Source organism: Anoplopoma fimbria, chromosome 9 (assembly GCF_027596085.1).
Source record: "Anoplopoma fimbria isolate UVic2021 breed Golden Eagle Sablefish chromosome 9, Afim_UVic_2022, whole genome shotgun sequence".
Lineage (NCBI taxonomy): Eukaryota > Metazoa > Chordata > Actinopteri > Perciformes > Anoplopomatidae > Anoplopoma > Anoplopoma fimbria.
Window position 1 is genome coordinate 24207823 of NC_072457.1, and position 19039 is coordinate 24226861.

General features: G+C 39.4%; 1 protein-coding gene across 1 annotated transcript in view; it reads left to right on the forward strand.

Annotated features, from left to right (window-relative positions):
- prkcaa (protein kinase C, alpha, a) overlaps positions 1 to 18821 on the forward strand; it is a 138382-nt gene extending 119561 nt beyond the window's left edge. Inside the window, exons 16-17 of the mRNA XM_054605313.1 lie at positions 5192 to 5332; positions 14826 to 18821. Of these exons, the coding sequence (XP_054461288.1) occupies positions 5192 to 5332; positions 14826 to 14990 (306 nt within the window). The 3' untranslated portion in view covers positions 14991 to 18821. The remainder of the gene's footprint in view (positions 1 to 5191; positions 5333 to 14825) is intronic.
- Positions 18822 to 19039: the final 218 nt, after the last annotated feature.

Below are 19039 nucleotides of genomic sequence, written 5' to 3' on the forward strand. Positions count from 1 at the left end.
TTCAGTATATTATGCAGTAGTAGTAGTGGACATATTTCCCAATTACAGAAAATTAAAACTCAAAGTATACAGCATTGGAGCAGGAAACACGCTCTACAATAACACTTAAAGATAAATCAGGACACATTCAGCTTTTAGAAATATTTGTAGGACAAACTTGCAGGAACATGATGAACAAAAAACTTTTGTTTCAGAATTTTTTTAAGAACCTTGTTGTCATGCTTTTTTTGTAGAACATGCCACATGCTTAGACAACTGGCCACTCTTGCTAAGATGACAATATAGATATTCTAGTAAAAATGGTTTGTACTGTGGCAGTAATGATGCTGTCTTTGCCTTTACCTTTTACTTTTGTAAGGGGTGAGAAGAGTTGTTTTCCCCTTTGTCTTTGACTGTATGCAGTTTTGTGACATTAACCAGCCAATTATGCCAGACCTTATACATGTACCAGCAATGTATTGTAAAGGTTCATAGTATCAGATGCCTGCAATTTATATAGGCAAAGTTTAATTTATACAAAACTGTATCAGTACAGGATTTAATACATCAAATTGTTATTCAGCCACGGAGGAACATCAAATGATCCTGTACCCACCTGTGGATAACATCTGTATAGGAAAATCATAACAAAGTGATGATTTTTCAGCCCCAAGCCTCCTTTATCAAAGCCGTAGTATGACTAGCTTGTAGCTGTCACTGATCTAGGAGCTGAAACTCTACATGACCCATCGTACACAGAAAGAGCCTAAAAAACTGTTGCTCCTCATCTTAGTTAAACAGGCCGTAAATACTCACCAACAGACTGAGCTGTCTTCAGTTTCTGAACTAAAGATCCCACTGTTTTATTCAAATATAGGGTTCCACCCGAACTGATTTATTTGCTAAGAGAGATATTTCGCACTTTTAGATAGAGAAAGTTTTTCTCAGATCGCTCTACCTCAACTCGTTCTGTTTCCTGGACAGTTTGTGCACTCGTCTTAAAATGAATGTAGACCTACATGCACATGACTGCTGGATCTACAGAGACCAAAGGGACCAGTACAGTGGGTCTGTGCAAGTCAAGCAGGCAAATAGTAATTTTATGGCAACAGCTTCATGTTTTTGAAGCAAATGAAAGAGGAACGAACAAAGGAAAAACTTCAAAAACAAAATTTCCTGTGTTTCGATTTTTTTAAGAACTCACTAAAACCCCACTTCAAAGCTTCACAGAATGCAAAGGAAAAACTGTGTAGGAATTGCGCATACATTCACATATCTGCATTTTAACCTCTGCTTGTGTGACCTTCATTGGCACTTTTTGTTTACTTCTGAGAAGGCAGTAAGAAACACTAGGGGGGGGGGGGGGCTGGTATATATGAAATATGGATGAACTCTAGCAGCTGTCCCAGTCACACGACATGAGGTTCGCCTGAGGACTATTTGATCAATTAAACAATGAGGATTACTTCAGACACGTTCTTCGTGTGGCTCATGTCAGTAGCAGCAGAGACTCTGGTTCACTTCCTGGCAGCGGTGCTGGAAGTCCTTGATGACACAGTAAGACTGTTGGTAACAGAACCAACTAAATTAAGATAATAAAGCATGAGTAAATAAACCTTGCTTCTCTTTAAATGCCCAGAAAGACCTCACAGGGGTTACAGAAAGGCCCACATTACTGTATTTGTGTCCATGCCAGGAATTTAACAGTGAAAGTGGCTGTTTTATTTCTGTCCGGAGGCAGTGCAAATTCAATGAGCTGTGCAATAACACGCTCCGGCTCCTTGTCCCTTCCTCAACTCCACTTGTTTCTCTTTGTCACACTAGTTCCTTCTCCCATCCTTTTCTTCCTCCTTCATTTCGTTAGCTGTGTGTGCACTTGCGTTGTGTGTGTGTGTGTGTGTGTGTGTGTGTGTGTGTGTGTGTGTGTGTGTGTGTGTGTGTGTGTGTGTGTGTGTGTGTGTGTGTGTGTGTGTGTGTGTGTGTGTGTGTGTGTGTGTGTGTGTCCATTGGTCTTGGCCCAAGTCCCTATCTAAACCCTTGTTTGGCATGACTGCGGCACTTCCTCTTAATGGATACATAGTTTTTGCCAGCAGCGTAACACACACAAAAGGGAGAGATGGGAGGGAAGAAGAAAAAAAACCATAAGAAATAAGAAAGAGTGGTTAGTGGGACAAAGAGAGGGAGGAAGAAGAACAGAGTTTAGACATATGGAGACATGGATAATTCTAGACGAGCATAACAAGAGTAATGAGAAGGAAACAGTCTGTTGTATGCAAACATAAATATGCTGGTGGAGTTTTTATTGTGCAAATGTCCATATTTGTATCTCTATTTTTTGGCCAGCCTGTTTATACTGTACAGTTCATTACATTTTAAATAGGTCACAGATGTAGATACACATTTATCTCAGTAATGGGATGCTACTTAAAGGTTGCCCATTCGTATACTGTTGTAGTTTATTACAATTACTGGAGGAGGATTAGAGTGAGACGGGCACACATAAGAATTGTGTTTTGGCTGTAAATTGTGACGTAGAGGTAAATGTCAGTGATTTCACCTTTGACTTATTTACTTAGAAGAATCTCTGGAGCTCTGTGGCAAAAGCTTCTTAAAAGTCAGAAAGTTTCCTGTTGTATTGTCATCAAAGAATTTACTGTGGTTTGTCTTTCATCAGATGTTTTGCCCCAGTAGAACAGCTGATTGGGTTCTAAAGGAGGATGGCGTGTGTGTTTTGAAAGCATTGATGTAGTGAATCACTCAGTTTTACCTGACCAGACTCCTTGCTGACTTAGAGACCCCATCTGCCTTCTCTTTTACTTCACCACTCTCTTTCGCTCAGCAGAAGCAGTAACTTCGAAGTTCTGTACACACTTTGTGAACACATGCAACTAAGCCTTTCGCTGACAGTTTGGGGCGTGGTGGACAAATCGGGATTTGAGTGCTAACAGTTTGCACTTCTGCAGACAGAATGATCAAATGCTCTGCATGAAATGTCAACACCACATTACATTTTATTTTAGGAGACAATTATCTATCACACTTAAGCAAAGTATTTTAAGATTTAAAAACAAGCATTTGATTGACATGGTGGCGGGCCAGCACTCAGTCAGTTTCAAGGACATTTCAGAGTGTGAGGTGTGTCGTTTTAATGATGACAGCCTCGTGTTTGCAGCAGGATGCTTTCTCACAGCCTCTGACAGTCGTGTGAACAGACAGAAAGCTGCAAATTACTTTTTCTTCCTCGTCAACAGCTGTCTGATGTACTCTGCCAGCTGGATGCACTCTGCTAGTTCAGATGTGGCCCAGCCTGCGGCCTGTATGTCGACGGGGCTTGCTGCAGGAAAGCTCGCCTGCAAAAATCCTGCAAGTAGATGTTTAATACTGAAACACTGAAAAAAAAAGTTTTAGCCATTTTAGCGTGTCATTTGATGTTTGCGCATCTCTTAAATTATATTTCCTTAAAGACCTTAAACAATAGAAAACCTAGCAGTGCAGAGAGGTATTTTTTGTACTTAATTTGTCTGTAACTGCACACTTTCATGTTCTTATGCAAATACTGCATACCAACAGCACACAATTATAATTGATTAGAGTGGAATTTATTTAGATTTAGATAGTGGAATAGATGGCGAAATACAACAAAAGAAACACCATATTATATAATGTAATACAATGCATTACCAGAATACATAGATATCTCTTCTGTTTTAGTAACACAGCTGAACTGTACACTTTAGAGAGAGAGAATGATAGCAGAGCTAAGCGGCAGAAATGTTTGACAGCATGAATATTCTATGATGTAATTTCACACATTTCTTTCTGTGCATTAACCAAAGTCACTAAAGAGGAAGGCGATTTTGAGCTCATCAGCTGCCGCTGTTGAGAAAAGCTGCTTAAAAATGAAAAACAATGCAGCCATGTTAGTGATGGGGCTATGGAGCATCGTATGGTGTGTATTTATTTACAGTATGCACATAAGATTGGTATCAAGCTTCTAAACTAAAAGGCAAGAACATAAATACACGTACGTATCTCCCAAAATCTCAAACCATTATTTTAAAATAGCAAAAGATGTCATCACAAAACAAATATTTTGTATATGTTATTTTTTTGTGTCTGTGTATGTATGCATGCATGTATGTATGTGCTCATACCATTTTAAAAAACAAGCACTTAACTTAACCAGAGCATAGAAGCCAGCCTTATTTAAACACTTTTTTTTCTTTGTCAAACAAAACACCAATTCCATTTCCAAGTCCAGTGCATAAAGTAAATTTTGTCCTTGGACTGTCAATACTGAAACCCACCAGTCTCTCTGCCCATCTCCAAAGGCTTCCTTCTCTTACTTTGCAATTCAATCAGGAAAAATCACTGCACTGAGGCAGGAGTGTTAATGTGAGAATATTTATGTAAATAGTAGAACTGGTGAATTTCCATATATACACTCAGGATAAACAAGCAGCCAGACAGCGATTATGAGTAGGAATTGTTATAATGCATTAAAAATAGGCCTCTTTGTGTCCTCCTCCAGACCATCTTGTTTTCTGTTTATGCAGGAATTAAATTACTTGTAATTATGGAAACCTTGTTTGAATGATTGTGTTGAAGTTATACAAGTAGGCTCCTACATAATTTAGTAAGGACAGATTTTGTGGTAGGTAATGTTTCCTTTTTATTATCTTGTTTTTGCTTTTAACATAGTGCAAACTGTGTTTCTCATGATGTCTGCGGTGCAATTGGAAGTGGCAGCTTTTTTCTGAAGGCAGAACAAGCAGCGGGACTAAAAAAAACACAATTATATCACTTTTTTTCAGACCCATCTGTTTAGCTGTCACTTACTGACCTACAAAAGAGGTGGAATCACATTATACAAAGCACATCAATGAAGAACACGGAAGTGGGAGAAAACAAAGTGTGGCTTTTCCTGATGCATGAACACCGACCGCTTTGGAGAGGGATAAAACATTTGTTCATTGATTTTCTGTTAATTTTGGAATACTGTATTCTTTGCTCTGACTACAACTGAAATTGAAACTTACTTACAAAATTAAAGAAAGAAAAAAACAGTTTTTACTTTTTCTTTGAAGTTGTGGAAACCAATAAGAAGCTATGGGAATCACGCATCCCATAAAATGAATCCCCACTGATTGTCGATTTAACGTTTCTTTGTTCTAACTTCATGTCCTTCATTTTTCTTCCTTACTATGAGCAGCTGATGACCAAACACCCATCCAAGCGTCTGGGCTGCGGCCCTGAGGGTGAGAGGGACATCAGAGAACACGCCTTCTTCAGACGCATCGACTGGGAACGCCTCCAGAACAGAGAGATACAGCCGCCCTTCAAGCCCAAAGTGGTAAGTGCTCTGCAGAAACACTTTTAAAGTAGGCCGTGAACTTGCTTTGGTTTTCTTTTACAATATATAGTCTTAATTAAGTGCGATACAGCTTGGTATGGTTACTGTAACCACGGTCAAGCCCCTGGTAGCCTCTCTCATGTGAGTTAAACCTTCAATAAAATAAGACAACCTGCACCATTACTCTTTTCTGTTCCTGTCACGAAGAGAATGTTGATACTTTGAACTCTATTTTCATATATATGCATGGTGGAAAGTGCAGATTAATGCCAGTTCGCAGAAATACATAGATGAGCAAAAGAAAAAAAGCCACGTGTGTAAAGCCCATTAGCAAATGCATCAGGACGTACATGAAGCATGTGACTGAGACATCAACTCAACAGAGAATAAGTATAGCCTTTGAAATGTGTGGGCCGATGAGGAGACTGGAAACTTTCTCAAATGAATATACAAAACAAAAACAAAAAAACATATTTCCACCACATTTTATACATTGTTTTGCGTCGTCATCTTGTAGCCACATGCATCATGCAAGTTCACATGTGCTCAGCACTAGAAGACAAATCTGCTATAGGAAGACATCTTCTGCTCCTCTTGATTCCCTTGGGGAGTTTGTGTTCTTGACTGTTTGTTTACCAACTTGTGCAGTACATCAGCCTTCAGTCAGATTTGTCAGGGAAGGTTATCAGTCATAACGTCTCTAGTTACTGTCCTTAAGTACAGTTCATGATTGAGAGTATTCTATTTAATTATCTTTTATTTGTATTGACTACAGTATGAATGATTATTTACCCATGATGAAAGCTTAAACAATTTGCACATAGAGTGCAGTATTAGGTATTTTATGTGTAACTAAACGGTGTCTATGTAGAATTAAACAGATGGTGCAAAAAGAAGCAATTCAGACAAGTTAGTTGTAAGTTATATAATGTGTTAAATACCAACTTTTTAGTATATCAACGAGTTGCTTCAAAATTACATTTATACCAAAATGTTTCCTTTCTTTGCTTATAGTGGATGGACTTGGTCTGACCGTAAGGGCTTAAAAAAAGCTTGTGTCTGAATCTGAGCTGCACACATACACATACATGCACACACCACACACACACACACACACACACACACACACACACACACACACACACACACACACACACATCACACAGATGTTCCTTATCAAATGCATCATTTTATGTTGGTCTGATCACTTTCCTCAAGGTTTTCATTAAACATGTTTCTTAAAATACACTTTATTACAAATCCTTTATTTGCCATAAAATAATCAGTTTTAATTTGAGGTGGAATATTAGAATGACATTTTTTTTGAAATACTGTCTTCTTTGGCAAGCCACTTACATTTGTATTTGATTCCAAACCAAACATGTTTCTTTCAGGAGAATGTTTTGAAATATCTTCTTTGGCAAGCCACTTACATTTGTATTTGACTTGGCTCCAGCTTTGAGGTTGACCCAACATGAGATAGGCAGTCGGCACCATTTTGTTGTGTACAGTTAAAGTTGACAGTTTACACGTAATAGGAACATTCAGGAGAGGACATGAAACCAAGTTAAGGGAGCATATTTCCGACCATAATGTTACATACAGTACTAGGCATGGACTTTTTGAACCCACTGAACTAGAACATGCCCCCCGGTCTATTGTAAAATGCGTTTACATTCACAATTCTAGGAAGATCTACTTAAAATGTAATAACTGGTGAAACTTTTTGTCAAAAAGAAGACAAAAGAGCCAAGCTGGTTTGTCTCACTGTTGAAGTTTGTAATTCTGTAGCTGTGAAAGTGCAGCTTGAATCATTCACCAGGTGGAGTTATTTGCAAAGAGGTAAGTGGGGATTAAGGTGATGGTTATTTAGGTGATTCCTTCAATAAATGAGTCATATTTTTTTGAATTTAGTCAAAGCTGAGTCAATCAGCCTCGGCAAAGTATTCACTTAGGTAGGGAGAAAAACGACAGCAAGTGTTTAATGTGGACACTGGTGGATATTATGACGTGATATGGGATAGTCACGCTTTGATGGAATCGTATCCTTACTTTTGATGGGTCATCAACATTTGATTTACTGTTATCACAATCACAAATATTTATCCATACTTTATCATTCCCTTTGATGTATGGCAACCATCCATTCATTAATTTTCTATGCTGTAATTGATCATCCTGTGCAGGGGGACAGGGTCAAGAGGCAGTACACACTAAGAACCGGTTGCTGTACAGTAGTTTATCTGGGGATTCTGTGAGGATACAGTATAATATGATTCCACTGTTATTGCATAAGCATGACACAAGCATCACACATCATGTTGGCACTTGTGTTTACCAGACCTACAGTATGTTATTGCAGAAGGTCTCATCATATGAAGGCGACTGTGTTATACAGGATATTATTCATATTATTTCGAGATGGCTGATGTAATCTGACTGCAGTCCTTAAAAGTCGCTGACACTGTATGTATGTGAAGAATGTAAGACACAGGGAGGAAGTTATTACTTATTAGTTTAGTCCACTACCCACTCCGAGTCAGAGTTTGAAGTTATTCTACACTGACAGCAAAACCAGAGTCAGGACTGCATCAGCATTATGTGCTTTTGTAAAAACAATATAAAATCTGCAGTAAAAATAAATAAGTGCTCAATAATCTGCTCAATAATCTGAAGTCAGACTGACATGACACTCTTTTGTAAAGTCAAAACACATCTACAGACATAGGCTCCTTATGGCATGTTTTTTATGGACCATACTTAATTTTAAAGCCTCTCATCCACATCGATAATTAATGTAACACACATGTATTATGAATGCATATCTCATATAGCTCACATTTTGCTGCACAGTATGGAGTAGTTTTGAGATCCCTTGATATTACACATGATCATGTAGCGTGCGCACACACACACTTTTTCTGTGTCTTTTATCATTCACCTTCATATACATGTATGTAAACATGCACAGCATCATGAAGACTGTTTCTTTAAAAACAAAAACACGTGGCAACAGAAATGAAGTGGGTCACTAAGTGTCTTATGTATGTGTGTGTGTGTGTGTGTGTGTGTGTGTGTGTGTGTGTGTGTGTGTGTGTGTGTGTGTGTGTGTGTGTGTGTGTGTGTGTGTGTGTGTGTGTGTGTGTGTGTGTGTGTGTCTCCGTTACACATTCAGTTTAAATATTGTAGTTCTCTTCTGTTTCAACCCTCAAGGGCTCCAGTTCCTCTAATAAGGTGAATCCTGCCCTCTTTGTCCATGTAGTCTCCCGCTGAGTGGACGTGCTGGGTGTCCTGGAAACGCTGAGTGTGCTTTGTGTGTATATGTGTGGGTATGTGTGTGGGAAGGTTAAAGAAAGGTAAAGTTAACAGAGATCGAGAAAAGCAGAGGAGGAAGATCTCCATGCATGCACGCCTCGTCTCTGTGTCTACTTTCTACATATGTCTGTGTGTGTATGTGTGTGTATGTGTGAGTGTGTGTTGGGGGGGGGAGTAATCAATATCAGAGGGAGAAATGAAGGCTTCCATGCTCGTCTCTGTGTCCACGCTGAAGGTGCTGGGTGGTGGATGCATGAAAACGTGCATGTCCTTTTGCAAAGCGCATGCTTGCATGGGTCTGGTTTTTTCGATTCCGCTTACAGTGACAACAGTGACAAGTGAGCTTGAGAAAGAGAAAGAAACGCACGCTGTCTTTATATACCTCCCTCTCACACCTCACCAGGTCTAATCCAGCTTCTCTAATCCACTGCCCCTCTGTTCCTTTCTCCCATTCCCGCTCAATCATACTTCATCCGCCTGTGACAGCTATGGAATTGCAATCAATACACTGACTGCACCCAGCTGAGACATTCAAACCACCTGTATCTATAGGACCAGGGCTTCAGAGAGTCACGAGGACGCGGTGCGTGTGGTAGAATGAGTGCCAGTGCAGGCCCAGTTATTGTATAGTTCATAGTTGTCACTGTGCAGCCGTCTATACTGCAGGTTACAAAACAAGCACATGATTAAACTTCTAGCGAGAGGTGTTGGTATGAAACCAGGCTAACTACTTGAGTACAACGCACTCTATGGCCACGCCTGCTTTGCCGAACGTCTTAATGGCTGAAGGCAGCGGAGAAGGATGGAGAAAGTAGGTCATATAGGAAGCTGCTGATTGATATAGATGGCAGCAGTGAATAAACGGAGGGAGCCGTAGAAAGAAAGAGTGGGAGGACTTAGTCACTGCACAGAGGTCCTGGAACAGTGTCCAAGAAAGAGATGCGCGTGCCTGTTGGGATACATGGACACACACACACACACACACACACACACACACACACACACACACACACACACACACACACACACACACACACACACACACACACACACACACACACACACACACACACACACACACACACACACAGAAGATGATGGGAATATGGATGAGTTGTGACTCACTGTAGCTGTAAGAACTGAGAAGAAGAGGCACAGCTGAGCATGTTTTCCTTTCCTCCTGTAGCTTACGGGACATAAAAGGGAGCACTTTCAGTTTTTATATATATATATTTAATTATTTCTTTCCTAAATTGGAGTCATGACAGTTTGTATTATCCATCACATTTTCTGAGAATGTGTAGTTCATTTCTCAACAGAGATAAATTTGAGTTCATGTGTGAAAGGCTCAATTTGTAATTGCTTTTAGGTTTGTTTACATATTCTCATTTGATATGAATTAGCATCTTTTTCATCTGTGTGGTAGTCGCAGGAGTTTGTTATTGTAAAATTGGGTTCAAACAAGGCGTACGTTGAAGTGTACATACAGTAGCCAAAGCACGAGTGGCCATGTAAGGTTCCGATATGTTACTTGCATTTAGATTGAGAACATTTGTTCATGATCAATGAAGATAAAACATATGTTCAGTTCAAATAACTATCGCCCATCTATAATCAGTTCACTGCTAACGACAAGTTAACAATTCATCAAAGCAAAGATAGATATTTGGAAGATTATGAGGAGAACAGATAGCTTCTGATGCCACAGTGACTTCAGAGAGAGAGAGAGAGAGAGGCACTCATTTAGCATCCTTAGTAGCTGAGTGTTCTTTTAATATGCTTGAGTGCAGAGGTGAGCACGTCTGCATGTGTACAGAGAGAGAGAGAGATTAAAGATGAGAGAAAGTAGGTCAAAACCCATGTATGACTCTTATGTCGCCGTGTATGGGAGGATGTATCATAATGGCATAATAGCTTTGGTCTCACCCCATAAGGGTTGGCTGAATCACACCATAACAAATAGGAGATGTGAGAGCAGCTCTGTGCTTCTCCAAAAGGTCATGCTTCTGGGAATCACAGAGGCAGTGGTGCAGATTTTCATGACCATGGTTCTTAATCCAATTTTCTCCTTTTTGTTCTTGTTGAACTAATCTTTTTTGATCTTCCATTTATCTTATGAGGGCAGTTCTTGGAAAAATAGTTTTACTCTATTCAAGGTCCTATATTTGTGATGCTCTTTCACAAACAAATATTCTTAAGTTTCAGCACTGTCGGAAGTGAACACAACATGCTGTTACAAAAATAAAGACCAGAATAAATTAATATAAATAAATAAATGAAGCTTTCTTTTTAAATAATCCCAAAGACTCAGCACTGTGAGATTAACATCTGAAGCTCCGCCCTGCATATGCTTTGCTTTAAACACTGGTAGGAATATAGCTTGAGAGCAGAGGCCCGGTGTCACAAGGAGCAACTGTTTTGTGATGTAAAAAGGCACATCCTGGTGCTGCCAAGTGTCTGTGGAAGTCTGAGTGAAAAATGCGTTGCTTCACTTGAGTGACGGATGGTCATTGATGGATAGAAGAAGACAAGGATACGGAGAGACGCGGCAGTTGAAGGATGCTGGCGATTACCCATCAGGTATCTGCTGTGTGGGAGACAGAGAGAAAACATCTTGATGTGTGTGTCCTGCCTTCTATTCACTCTGGCGGGGTAGTAGTGGTTCGGAGTGGACGTCACCTGTCAGGGACAATAGTCATGGAAGGACATTTTAGAAATGTCTGTGTCCCCATGTTTTCATGGTCTGTTGTGTCCACCTCCGTTAAATCACCTGACGTGTTTTGTCTGGCCTGAAGAATGAAAAATAAAAGAAGAAGAACTACAAAAATAGAAATGCCTAAACCTTTTTATACCAAAGTCTGTTGGCCTGATAAACACAGCCAGACATTTCTACACACACAAAGACTGACACAAGACACACACACAGACGCTTATTGAAAACACAAACCGACACACACTTGTCTGTAAATGTAGGGCAGCAGTGGACAAGGCTAATTAGTCACAAGTTAGTCAAGTGTTTCAAAGCCAGGTCACAGTTGGTCATGAAGTCATATAGCAACAATGAAAACAAATTGGAAAATAAAGAAGTGATAATCGTCTCATGGCATCTATAAAAATGTCCTTCTTTTGACACAAAACATCTTAAGGAATTTTACCGTGGTAGTGGCTGTTTCTGGTGGCACAGCAGTGTGGATAAATCCCACTGGGGATACTGGTCCTGTACTTGATCCAAACCTGTGTGAGTCAGTCAGTCAGTTACTCTACCAGAGTGGCTAAGGGCAGTCATTGGTGTTCAGCCAGCAGTAATGTCAGTTATCACCCAGAAAAGGGACAGATGTTTAGATGTTTAGAGATTTCTGTCTGCAGGGTTGTTCTAAAGAAGCAAACATGATTGGTGAAGCAGAAGTCAGTAGATGCCCAGAGGGTTTTTAACTTATAGCAGTAAAACCTTAGAACTGCTTCTATTTGGCTGAATTGATAAAGCGATAAATCTTTCTTGTCAGGAAAATGTTGAACAGACTTTATTATGTATTATCAGTCTTATCAGACACATGTGATATTCCAACTTACTTTGACAAGATTTCTTTTTCTAAAGAAGGATATCCAAATCAACAGTCTGTCATGCTAGAAACTGGAAAGTAATTAACCTTCAAGTCTCGTTTATATTTCTAGACTGTCCATTATGCACCTATCACGGGGTAAAAACAAAACTAAAAGCTGCTTTTTCAGTGTGATACCTTTCCATGCTTCATGCTGTATATTTATAGTACCTGAAACTCTGATGTGATGTTTGGTGAAATATTGCCTTTTGTAGTCACAGTAGCCCTTTTGAGTTAAATGCACCAGAGTTTATTTCTGTTCCAACAGTGCCATAGGTGCCATGGTTGCCGTCTTCCTTCCTTTCTTTTCAAGCCCCATGACATTTGGCTTCATAGAGTCGGTTATTCTTACAGCCAGCTGCAGAGCAGCTCCCAAGGGAATGTGGAAGCTTATTAAGTGGTGCACTGGGTCTTCGTGTGAAGTATGTGTTTGGGTGTATGATTGCGTGTGTTTGCGAATGCATGGATCCATCTCGTTAAACCTGCTGTGTAGGAGGTATAACTGATGAGGATAGATTAGGATGTTATGTACAGCCTCTCTCTTTCTTGCTCACTTCCTCCTTCTCTTGTACGCTCTCATTTTTCTTCAGTAACGACAGGAGAATATGTTAGAAGAGACCAAGCAATCTATTTTCTCTGCCGTTGCCTAAAGACAATGACAATGAGAACAACAGATACATCAGCCTCTCTAATGCTCTTTGTGAACTAGCATGCCAGTTGTAGCCCTTGAGTTGAAGAGTCTTGATTTAACACACCACATCTAGATGGCATGAAATTAAGCATTTTTATGTTGATGCCATTGTGTTACAGGCTCTAAAATGAGTTAAGTGTAAAGTGATGGACAGAACCATTCATGCTTAAAGCTTTCAATTCAAAAGAAAGAGTGCAAAGGCCAGGTTGACTGACTTTTGATAAATATGTTGCTATACAGTGAGATTAAATTACAGTGTTATTGTTAGTTGTGGTTGTGGCTAAAATCAGGTTGGACCTCATCTTGTTTCTTTATAGGTCTAGTGTGTAAAATCTGGTGGCACCTAGTGGTGAGGTTGCAGATTGCAACCAACTGAAACTTCTCCCGCTTGCCCACCGTGTAGGAGAACTAGGGTGGCCTACGCAAAAACTCCTATGGCACTATCTAGAGCCAGTGTTTGGTTTGTCCATTCTGGGCTGCTGTAGAAACATGGTGGAGGACTACATATGTAGATATAAGCGGCTCATTATGAGGTAATGAAAAAACACAACGATTATTATTTTCAGTAAATTTATTCACTGAAGAAAAACATTCTAATTCATATCATATTTCATTTCTGCCCCTCTATCCACCTTAATCCTACACACTGTTCCTTTAAAAGAATGGTAGGTAGGTTCAAAGGCAATTTTGGCAATTTTGTGTTAAAGAGAGAGAGTACACCCCTGAGCAGATCCTCCATAAAAGCTAATCCTGAGGGGAACCAATAGCCTCAAGTGGCAGACTCAGAATCAATGCGAACAAATAAACTGCACCTTAAACATTGGTTTAGTAGTCGTTGTTTTTAAACAGGATCTGATAGTTTGTGCATTGCATGGTGAAGCGATTGAAATAGCATGTTAGTTGACTGAGCCTTGGAATATGATCTTTTTTGCTCTGGTCCAAGAAAATAAGAAATGCAATGCAAATCCCATTAATCTCACATGACCCATGTGTTACTTGATTATCACAGAAACAGTTTGTAACACACCTACGTTGACTAAATGAGATGCACACTCACATCTCCTAGCATGCTAATGACCTTCCTTTTGCTTAGTATAAATACTATGAGCTTGCCTCCCTCTAATTTACATACATAATTAACACTTTTATGACCTTGTTGCACCTTGATGCTGCTGCTTTTTTAGTTCAAGGAATCCTTTCATTCTTCTGTACGACAATTCGTTTTGAGGGTCAAATGCACAAAGGTATGTACGTATCACATCTGAGCTGAGTTAAATGAGGGGCATCACAGCAGGTTTTGAGGTCAGAGCAAACAGGACGTGCCTTGTTGCGGAGGCCCTGATTCATGGAATCAAATCTAGACCTTGCTTGCTGGCTACTGCATTGCTGTTCCACAGCTGTGCCGATATTGCTTTGGTATTCAGCAGAGTGCATCGTAATTGAGGTGAATGAGATGAAAAGCATATCATCAGATGTTGTTAACCTCCTACTGCATAAAGCAGTAGCTAAAGTGGAGGATCAGGTGTGAAATGTTCTTCATTTTTATGTGGGCCAGGGGGCATGTGAGGATGCAATTTAATTAGTCAACAGGTTGATGGTGGACAACTCAGACAAGTGTTGCTTGTTGTATTGTCCATGCACAATGTGTAGTTGACAAGTGTGATTTTATTAATTAATATAAATGGTGATGACAACGGTAGTGGTATCTGATGATTGTTGATGTGCTTTGGGTTCGTAGTGTAAACGTTCCAAGAAGTTAAAAAACAAACTCTGCTGAATTGCCATGCGCACTCTTTCTGCTCTCTCTTGTCGGCCAGCTTGCACTCTTCACATTGTTTCACATACTCTACGTCTGAACATTTCCTCTGTCTGTCTCTCTTCTCTACAGTGCGGCAAAGGAGCAGAGAACTTCGACAAGTTCTTCACACGCACTCAGCCGCAGCTCACACCACCGGATGAGCTGGTTATCGCCAACATCGACCAGGCCGACTTCGCAGGGTTCTCTTTCATCAACCCACAGTTTGTGAACCCGGTGCTCACTAACAGCGTATGAGAGGGATGGGGGAACCTCCTGGAAGAACCCCCCTGCTCACTTTCAACCACTTAAAGCAACCACCAACCTGACAACTGACCACAACTTGATCAAGGCCCGCTACGAACCTTTATGTAGTGGTTTTATTTGTAAGCAGCATTTTAGGGCATGCATATTTGCTCTTTATAATATATTTGTCATTCTAGATGATTTAGGTTATAATAGTTTTCTTTAGTTTAATGATGAGCAGGATGTCCTTCCTTACCGCTACCATTTGTATCGAAGGTTTACCACGACTGGAGGCACAGACAGAAGGGTGTCGAGCTTCATTTATCTACGTCACCGTATGATGATATTTAGAGAATAAATTAATCTTTGCCTTTATATGATATAAGCGAGCTAATATTAAAGGGGCATTCAGCTACAGTACCATTTAAGGCATGGATTAACTGATTCTAGAAAGGGGTTCTACAAATCTCAATGGATAAACATTATGATCTACAGATCCAGTTGGTGGGTCACAGTTTGTTTCCATAATTATCACAATGCAGATGTTATGTGATGACCTGAAAAACAATGGAATAAGGCTTCGTAGATTCTATGGCCAAATATGAAGGACAGATGCTGCAGGCGTTGAAACAGCTCCTTGTGATTCAATGTTTCCTGCATCATGTTTACAGTTTTATCTTCCCCTTTGATTTCATGGTGACGGTATGAAATTCTATTTTAGTACAATTTGATTCTAGCCAGTAGCAAATCAACAAAAAAAACAGACAGTTCATTAGATGATATGCAGCCTGTAAAAATTCTAATATGTGAGACATATAGGGATGAAAGTGTGTCAGGGTTGGTTCAAATTCTTAACTTCTTAGCCTAACTGTTATCACCTTACCTGCTTTTAAAAGTAACAATTCACACTTATTTTCTAGCCCTTACTTAAGCTGCAGATTGTATACTTCCCTTCTCAATAATTTTGTGGACACTATGTGAACACACAGTAATCATTTTAGTATGTGGGCAGTGGCAGAAAATTCTTATATCTACCGTAGGAAAAAAAATTCTAAGCTAAAACGTTTACAGTTTGTCGTATTTCTCTGTCCCATGATATGCCCATAATTATAATTGGTCATAAATGTCTCAATAGAAGCAGTAAAAACATTTTGATAAACTGTTTTTTTGGTTTGTTTTTAGAATATAACATGATATATTTGTGTATTAACCATCCAATGTTATATTGCTTACAATATCATGTGAAGATGAAACACGTGTGTTAGTTTTCTTAGATACAGAAGTTGCAAATCAATAGGAGCATTTCTTCTGACAATGCTTTGTGGTCCTGAGATCAAACTCATCCTTCATTAGGAGCTCAATCATCCTTAGTTAAATAATTTGTTTGCATCTGTTTTAATTTCTTTTAATGTATTTAAAAATAGATTAATTTAAACTCCCCTCTTTTTCGGTGATCTCATACGTATTTTTCCATTTGACCAGATAAATATTTTATTGTGTCTACTATCAGTGCATAACTCCTTTGTAAATAATCATGAGTTATTTTAAAAGAGTATAGCAAGTTACAGTTTTTATACCAACACCTGAATGTGCTTTTATTACATTAATTATATAAACCAACATTTGTATGTCTAAAGAAAAATGAAACATCTAAGAAAGTAACCCAGTACAGATCAACTTTGTAACAGCTGGATGTCTTTAATAGAGTCCAGATTCAGCAAGTTGTGAAATGTATTTGTTCTACTTGTTTTGGCAGATTTATCAACACTCTTATGTTCTTTAATCATATTCAATAATTTTGACTGCAAATTGTGTGTTGATTGGATGCGTGTCAGGCTGTTGACTGTCCCCCTGTATCTGCATGCTGTTGGTGGGCATCATTCATGCACGTGATTGGCTAAAAGCTGCATGCTACGAAGTATAAAACCCCTGAGAGTAACGGTACAACCATAAAATGATCCTCCTCTGAAAAAACCTCACTTAAGAAGTAAGAGCCCCCCCCTCGTAGTCTTGAGAGTTTGTAACTGTTTTGTCCTTCTTGAAGAACAATGGCCATAGCTTGGATTCATGTTGAGTCCAATAGTGACTGCTTTTCAGGAAGTTGGGAAGTGTCAAAGGTCAAGCCTACGGAAGCAGAATGTCACTTTAAGCATAGCTCTTGATTGGCTAAATTTACTAAATTTAACGTGGCAAACACAAAGCACAGTCCGGTAACGTGGAGTGCTGATCTTAGACCAGCTCGACTCTTTAAGAGGATTTTGTAACTGCAAATCACAAGTTAAGTTTCAATGAAGCAGTCTTGCAACAGTCATGAAACACCAAAGTCCTAATGTTCAGGCAGATTACTATGTGTGAGGAACAATGGTGATTTTTGCCAAAAGAATACACATTGCTAAAATACATAGAGTAGACGTTTATTGCAGATTATTATTCTAAATAGATACTATTACTAAAGCTTATTTTTAAAAGACTTTCCTGAGACGTAGTCCCTTGTTCCAGATCACTGCTCTTTTCTGTAGAAACGTGATATATGTACTTTATGGCCCCTGTTTCCTTTCGCCTTTTCCCTTTTAGGGTGAAGTGAAACACTGAATCTAGATCAGTGGTGAGTTGTGACTGCTAGTTGCTAGACCAGTGGGACCACTCGCTCTTTAGTGTCTCATGAATGGGGTTTATGTTATAATCTAAACGTTGTGTTCTTGTCACGTTGTAAAATGTTAGTTTCTCTTTTCGTTTTTTTTGCTTTTGCTGTTTGTCGTCGCTGTCAGTGTTGTTGGTTTTATTTCTCTAGCTTCTGCTCAGAAATTCAGGAATGTTTCAAAATGACATATAACATTAGAAAACTCATATCTGACTGATATAGATAGGAACTATTAAAATGTTTGTAATTTTTTTTTCTCCATGTGTTTCTAAGAGATGTTCTCTCCTACCGTGTTTCCTATAGTATATATAACCTTTTGCATGTGCCAAACCTGGAGAACGCCAGAACCCGACAATAGCAGCGTTGCACTAGCTGTAGTCACATGGATGACTATCTCTCCCTGTGCAGGCTGAGACCTGCCTGAAGCCACACCTGCTGTACACTCTGTTGGCCTCATTACATATAGCATGCTGCCATGAGTATACCAGTGCACATTGTGTCAGTACGCTTTACAGTTCCAGTCAGTTTGATAAACGACTCATCATGTACGGTACTAGATTTTCCTGCCTCTCCAGCCTTTGGCGGATTTGTGTCTGAAAAACATTGCAACTTGTGGAGCATTTGATTTAACATCCACAGTGAATTCCACAGAAGTGAGAGATTAATCCTTGTACATAGTCGGGAGTTTACTCATCAACAGTCTTGCCCTTGCCTGAGCCTATCTTGCACCTCTGTATGTGCCGACTGAATAGATCCTTCCCTTTAATAGAATCTCTGAGTACTTGCCTTCCAAACTTAATAATGTTTTCAAAAAGCCACAGTCAGTGTGAGCATGAAAAAAAAAAAAGATTACTAACTCTCCCCTTGTGTGCCTTTCCCAACTTGAACAGATTTAATGTACATCTCCTATTGATCTTCATCCTCCTCACTCTGATCTAAACTCTCTACTCAATGTTTACGCCATACCTTTACTCCACTTTCTGTATTTTTAATCCCGTCAAACAAGCCTAGTACAGTTTTTACTTACTTGCCATGTTAGTGTTTCAGCATATCTCGCAAATGAATGAATGTAAATAAAAGTAAATGAGAAAAAATTATTTGCACACTGTTCAAACAAATGGTCCATCATCTGGTCTGTAAAACAGAATTTTAAGCACATTTTGTTGACTGACGCCAATACAGCCATAAAAACTACAACTTGACTCATCCTCCTGTGTCTGCGTACTTTACCTTTACCTCCCTGTGCCTATTTATGACTGATCTAGTGAGCTATTGAGTAAATGTATCGACAATATCAAGGGTTGATCTTCAGGGAGTGAAGGACCAATGAACAGGTGATTGATTGGATTTAGTTAAATGAACGAAAGGATAGATGATGATGGCTTTTTGAAGGACGACCCCTGTGCCTCATCGCATTGAA